The sequence below is a fragment of the Delphinus delphis genome, chromosome X (assembly GCF_949987515.2).
Source record: "Delphinus delphis chromosome X, mDelDel1.2, whole genome shotgun sequence".
Lineage (NCBI taxonomy): Eukaryota > Metazoa > Chordata > Mammalia > Artiodactyla > Delphinidae > Delphinus > Delphinus delphis.
Genome location: NC_082704.1, coordinates 1802747 through 1809603, shown reverse-complemented (window position 1 = coordinate 1809603; position 6857 = coordinate 1802747). Strand labels below are relative to the sequence as shown.

At 60.1% G+C, this 6857-nt stretch overlaps 2 protein-coding genes across 2 annotated transcripts in view; both read left to right on the top strand.

Annotated features, from left to right (window-relative positions):
• Positions 1 to 6857, top strand: part of LOC132418601 (paraneoplastic antigen Ma6E-like) — a 302944-nt gene that overhangs the window by 781 nt on the left and 295306 nt on the right. The gene's annotated exons all lie outside the window — the stretch shown is intronic.
• On the top strand, positions 2503 to 3276 carry LOC132417934 (melanoma-associated antigen 10-like). The gene has a single exon (XM_060001810.1). It carries the CDS (start codon positions 2503 to 2505, stop codon positions 3274 to 3276), a length of 774 nt encoding a protein of 257 aa, XP_059857793.1.

Below are 6857 nucleotides of genomic sequence, written 5' to 3'. Positions count from 1 at the left end.
CAGGGCTGAAGGCAGGGAAGGGTATAAGGGTGAGGGTCTGACAGAGACTGTGGAGCGGGTATAAGGGGCGAGGTCTCAGGCGGGCACAGGAGAGAATCCAGGTCCTGCGTGGAGCCAAGGTGAGAGCCCTAAGGGAGGACTGAGGGGAGCCTGAACCCCAGAACAGAGTTGGCCCTGGGAGGCCATAGGGCGGGATGAACAAGTGCAGCACTTCCTGACATCCGGGTCTCAGAGACGCTGGGGAGGGGGAGCACGGGGCGGGGGCTCAGAGAGGCTGGGAGGCAGTATAAGGGTCAGGGTGTCTCGTGGGCACGGGAGAGAATTCCAGCTCTTTCGTTGAGTCAAGGTGAGTGCCCTGAGGGAGGACTGAGGGGAGCCTGGACCCCAGAACAAAGTTGGCCCCTTGAGGTCATAGGACGGGATGAGCACATCAGCACTTCCTGACATCCGGGTCTCAGAGACGCTGGGGAGGGGAGCACGGGGCGGGGTCTCAGAGAGGCTAGGGAGGGGGTATAAGGGGCGGGGTGTCTGGTGGGCACTGCGGAGAATCCCAGGTCCTGTGTGGAGTCAAGGTGAGGGCCCTGAGGGAGCACTGAGGGCAGCCTGCAGCCCAGAACTGAGTTGGCCCTGGGAGGCCGTCACGTGCAGCACTTCCTGACATCCGGGTCTCAGAGACGCTGGGGAGGGGAGTACGGGGCGGGGTCTCAGAGAGGCTAGGGAGGGGGTATAAGGGGCGGGGTGTCTGGTGAGCACGGGAGAGAATCCCAGGTCCTCCGTGGAGTCAAGGTGAGGGCCCTGAGGGAAGACTGAGGGGAGCCTGGACCCCAGAACAGAGTTGGCCCTGGGAGGCCATAGGGTTGGAATGAGCACGTGCAGCACTTCCTGACATCCGGGTCTCAGAGACGCTGGGGAGGGGAGCACGGGGCGGGGTCTCAGAGAGGCTAGGGAGGGGGTATAAGGGGCGGGTCCCAGGCGGGCACAGGAGAGAATCCAGGTCCTGTGTGGAGCCAAGGTGAGAGCCCTAAGGGAGGACTGAGGGGAGCCTGAACCCCAGAACAGAGTTGGCCCTGGGAGGCCGTCACGTGCAGCACTTCCTGACATCAGGGTGTCAGAGAAGCTGGGGACCTGGGATAAGGGGCGGGGTCTCATGAGGGCAGAGGGTAAAATGTCAGGTCCCTGGTGGACTAAGGTTACGGCCCTTAGGCAGGACTGAGGGGACCCTGAGGGAGGACAAAAGGGACCCACCAGGTCACCGCCCTTGCAGGTGGCCGTGGGAGGCCCCGGGGCGGGATGAGCACGGTAGGCCTGTCCTGACGTCCTGACGTCAGGGTCTCGGAGAGACTGGAGACCTGGTATAAGGAGCAGGGACTCACACTGGCAGACGGGACAATCCCAGGTCCTGCCCAGAGTCCAGCCTGCACGCGAGGAAGGAAGGACTGAGGACGTTAGACCCCGACACAGGGAGGGATCCTTTGCCGTTCCGCGGGGGCCTTGGAGGCGCCAGAGCACGGTCAGCAGATGAGATGTTTCCTGACCTCTGGGTCGGGGTCCTCAGGAGGTCAGGTGTTTGGTGTGAGGGGTGAGCCTTCAGGTCCACAGAGGGTGGACTCCCAGGACCCCGAGGGAGGACTGAGCAGACCCCCAGCCCTGGAACAGGGGCCTCAACAGAAACCTGCCCCTGTGGTCAGCGCTGGGAGGCCAGGCAGGATGTGAGGAGGAGGTGAGGACCCAGCATCTCCCCTTCCTAGGACCCTCGGGAGGCCCTGGGCAGGTGCGGCCACCTGTGGGGCCCCCTCACTGCTTTCTGTTCAGATTCGGGGTCCTGTTCTGAGTTTCCCCTCCGGCCTGCAAAGGGGAGGGTCCAGGCCCTTAAGGGGAACAGTGAGCACGACGAGCGACCCCGAGGGGACCACCCACCCCAGAACTCAGCACTGGGGGGACCTCACAGAGTCCGGCCCAATCCTCCTACCAGCACCGAGGCCCAGAGCTGTGCCACAGTGTACACAAGAGGTGCGCCCTCCATTCCTCTTACAGGGGCTCCAGGAACCGGGAGGCGAAGGCCCAGGTCTGAGGACCGTGTCCTCAGGGCACAGAGCAGAGGAGGCCCAGGCAGCGCCAGGAGCCAAGGGGAGGTGCGTGCCCTGAGTGTGTACCCAGGGGCTCCCCCTCCCAGAACAGAGGGGACCCCACAACACCCAAGTCACCCCACCGCCCTGTCAGCCCCAGAACCTGGGGCCGTGCTGGCTGCACCCTGAGGAGCCCCCTCACTTCCTTCTTCAGGTTGGCAGGGGACAGGCCACCCGGGAGGAGCGCCCCTGTGAGGCCCGAGGGCAGCCCTTAAGACGAGACCTGTAAGTGGCCTTTGTCAGGGCTGCCCAGGGTGCCTTTCTCCGCCGAGGCCGCTCACACCCCCTCTCTTCCCCAGGTATGAGGTTCACGCCTGTCACCCGTGCCCACACTCCCGTGGGCGGCCCGACCCCAGTGATCAGGCCCCTGGTCGAGATGAGTGAGCTCCGCCAGCCTGAGGCCGACCTTGAGGCCCCAGTCCCGGCCCAGGGTCCTATGGAGGCGCCGCTGCTGGGGGCTGCAGGGGAGGAGGCCGCATCCCCCTCGTCCTCCGCCTCCCCTGGCGCCCCCTCCTTCTCCGCCTATGCCGAGCCCTTGTCCCGCGAGGCACTTGTTGCGCTGATGGCTGACCTGGTGGGGTTCCTGCTCGTCAAGTTTCGTACCGGGGAGCCGACCTCCGAGGCGGAGATGCTGAGTACGGTCGTCCGGGAGCATCGGGACCACTTCCCCGTGGTCTTCCGCCTCGTTTGCGAGTGCCTGTATCTGGTGTTTGGCGTGGACGTGGAGGTGGTGGACCCCCGCGAGCGCACCTACGTCCTGGTCCCCACCCTGGGCCTCACCTGGGATGCAGTGCTGAGCGACTGGCAGTGCACGCCCGAGGCCGGTCTCCCTTTGCTGGTCCTGACCATGGTCACCCTGTTCGGTGACCGCGTCCCTGAGGAGGAGGTGTGGGGAATGCTAGACACCCTGGGGTTTTGTGGCGGGAGGGAGCTGCTCACCGAAGTGTGGGTGCAGACGGGCTACCTGAAGTACCGGCAGGTGCCCCACAGCGACCCTGCCCGCTACGAGTTCCTGTGGGGTCCCCGGGCCTACGCGGAGGCCAGCAAGTGGCAGGTCCTGCAGTATCTGCTCAGGAGCAATAGCATGGATCCCAGGTTCTTCCCATCCGTGTCTGCAGGGAGTGTGAGCGATGAGGAAGAGGGAGCCTGAGCCAGTGCAGCAGCCAGTCCCACGTCCAGCAGCTTCTCCCGTGGGGCAGGAAGGGGGGCTGCTCCTTCACTCTGAGTTTGAAGAGGGAGCGGTCAGCCTTCTAAGCAGTGAGAGCCGGGCGAGTTGGGGGAAGCTGGTGTGCAGCATTTTGGGTTCCTGTTGTGTATGTTGACATGGACTTCCATGTCTGTTTTCTTTAGGAATTTTTCAAATGTTGGTTCTTTGAATAGAAGACTAAACAAGCTTCAGTGTCTAACTTTGTGTATGACGTTAATCCCACAGGTATTTGCACTAATTCAGTTCAAGAACAAGAGTTTTGCTGTTTTGTAAGAGAGGTTGGGAAATCTCCCAGTTCGTTTTGTGACCGTGTACAAGATAACAGGGAATTGGAATCAGAACTGCTCTGGAAATGTGGAAGTACTTAGCAGTGCTATAGATGGGGGAAGAAATAGAAAAATAAAAGCCATTGTTGTTCCAATTCTTGCTTCCCTGTCTTGTCTGTCATTCTGTAAATAAAACGAACTATCTCTGTTGAGTTGGATTTGCACGGGTATTTTAAGAAAGTAGGAGAAGGTTCATCTGCGTCAATAAGCCCCCTGCCCACTGGCTTGTTTATTCCGCAGACCTCCACGGAGCCTCTGCTCTCCGGAAGGGCCTGTGTTAGTAGCGGGAACGCTAGGAAAAGCAGGACACACCCACACCTAGAGTGATGGTCTAGGAGCCACTGTCACATGAGGAAGGTGGTGAGACGTCCCCTAAGTCCCACAGAATAAGACAACATGGGACGAGGCGGTGGGGCTCCAGGAGCGAGCCCTGGAGTGTTAAGTGCCCCGAGCCAGGGCACTTCGGGCCTTTGGGAAGTGGGGGTTCCTTCTGTGGGAGGTGATGGTGATGAAGCTGGGTGGTGGCAGCAGCCAGACATGCAGAGGGTGTGTCTTGGGTTGCAGGGGAAAGTCTGAAATGGGACATTACTGTGAGATGTCCTTCTGGGTCGTGGATGAAGCCGAGAGAAGTCTCGCCCTGGGGCAGGAAGGAAGGGGTGCTGGCTCTTGTTGCATTGCAGTGGGCCACAGTGAAGAGGTAGGTGTTTCATAGCCGCCATCTGCAAGGATTTCCAGAGGAATGAGGGTCTTGCTCTTTGAAGCCCTGCTCGGTATTCCCGGGGCTGGCCCTCCTCTCCCTGCCCTGGGAGAGCCAATTACCAACTGTATGGAAACGACCATTTTAGTCACCTGGAGTTTCCTTTGGCCACTTGTGAGCAAGGTCTAGATTTCAGTGGGATGAAATGAATGAAAATAGGGGGTTTGAAAGAAGAGAGGCTGCCGAAGTGGAAAGGAGTCACCGTGTGACTGGAATCCTGGGAGCTTCGCGTGAGCTGCACCCAGCTGGGGAAATCACCACCCTTCCCTCCATGCCGACAGACACACACACACACACACACACACACACACACACACACACACACATCCAAATTGAATAATAAATCCTCCAGGAGTAAAACACACAGAACAGCAATTTTGACTGGTTTTCTATTCCGTTTCCTATGGAGCTGCAAATTCTCTGAGATGTCATGAAAAGAAAGCAATTTCCAGAGGGGAGAAGGACAGAGTCTGGGATCAGAATAATACTAGAAATAAGTCCTAGCCACTAAGAAGCAACGTCCGCCAGTGTCCCCGCGTTCAGGCAGGTGCAGAAATATGGCGGCATCAGAGACCCACAGGTTTGGGCTGTGACCTGGCATCGAAAGGAAAGGGCAACTTCTGGGCCTAATGGGATTGGGAGGTCACTGCAGTGGGAGGTGCAGAAGGCGCCGGGGGCTAAAGAGGCAGCCCTCCCTGCTGAGCACCGTACGACAACGTGAACATTACGTGGGATCCTGGATTTGAAGCACCTGCCATATAGCAGGTGGGCACTTGGAAAAGGTGGAGAATTTCAGGGCCAATGGAACCTGCTCAGACACTCCTGCCGGAAAAGAAGGGGATTTTGTCATCACAAATGGTAAGCGCTGCTTTTGTTGAGCCTCTACTAGGCAGTGTGGCATTGGAGAGCCGTCAGGTGCTCGTCCCCATCTTATCTTCCTCTCTTCCCCGCACAAGTGGGGACACAGCACTGCTAGAGTCCTCTTCACTTGGGAGGGGTTATGTGATGACCCTTTGCCACTGAATCCTGAGCAGAAGCATTTTTGTCACGGCCATCTGTATCGAAGGCACACCGGGGTCGGGGGTTAGTCCTCAAGCCATGACAACACAGACACAGACCACTGTGTTTCCTCCCCCAGGGTCTTAAGTCCTGCACCTTTGACCCTTAGATGTGAGATGCCAGACTCTGCCTTTAAGGCCCTGGGCAGGGTTGGAGGTGTTCCAGAGAGAGGCTGCCCCACAGGGAGCTGGCGGAGGGCATTTCCCTCAAGCAACCCGCACCCTTAGGTCCCTGAGCTGCACCCATCCGTCCCCGCGGGGCTGTGCTGAGTCTCTGTCAGGAGGGCAGCCGCCAGCTGCCGAACGGCCCCGTTGGGGTCGGGGGCGTCCTCGTGGGGCCCAGCCCCGAGTCCCCCTCAGGGGTGACCCTGCTGCCCACAGCGCCCACTCTCTCCGGAACCTGGCCTCAGTCTGCACAGCCTGGCTTTTGCCCTGCCTGTCCCCCGACTAGGAGCCGCTTAGGCCCCGGTCCTGATGACCTCGTGCATGTATGTTTATCTGAAAGTCCCAGAGAAGCATCCCCCCCCGACCAATATCATGGTTCGGGTGGAGCTGGCAGGACGTGATGTAGGCACTCGGCGAGTCTCCTCGTGGTTGGTAAGTGATAATCATTGCCGCGTGGATGTGGGGCGAATCTCTGTGCTTCCGACTTATTTTGAAATCATTCCCTACGTAATGCCCAAATGTTTGAGTACGCTGATGGCCTTCTGAATGTGACCGTGAGGTTTTGGTTTTTGAGCCTGAGTGCGAGAGGCACAGGCGTGTCCTGTCAGCCACCCGCAGAGCCGGCTAGGACTCTGGTGTCCCCGATCAGGGTGTTTGAGCAGAGGGACAGGCTGTAGCAGATGGCAGGGGTGGTCCCCAGGACGCTCCCCCAGGCCCCAGCCACCCGCAGACCCGCATGAGGGTTTGGAAAGGAGCCAGGCAGGAGAGGGCTTTGGCGTCCTGGTGATGCAGGCTGTGAAGAGGGTCAGCCGCCCCAGAGAGGTGGAAGGAACAGCACCCACCAGATCCCATCTGACCTGCCCTGGGCCAGGCTGGCCGGGGGAGGCAGGTGGGAGCAGATGCCGCTGCCGGTGAGCTGCAGCCCTGGACCCCAGCAGGAAATGGGTGCTCTTGGGACAACGGGTGCTCCAGGACCAGAGCCCCGTGGGGACCTCCCGGGGGAAAGCAGGGATTCCTAGTGCCCGTTCGTGCAGTGAACTGACTGATGGGGGGCAGTGCTAGCCCAGGGACGGCCGTGGCAGGCAGCGCAGCAGCGGCCGAGACACGCCAAGAGCGCCCCAGGGACATTCAGGAAGGCACTTTTCAGGGGGGCAGCAGCACCCTCCCCAGTAGACTCTGGACGAGCACACACCACCCCGGCACACAGCCAGTCCTGAG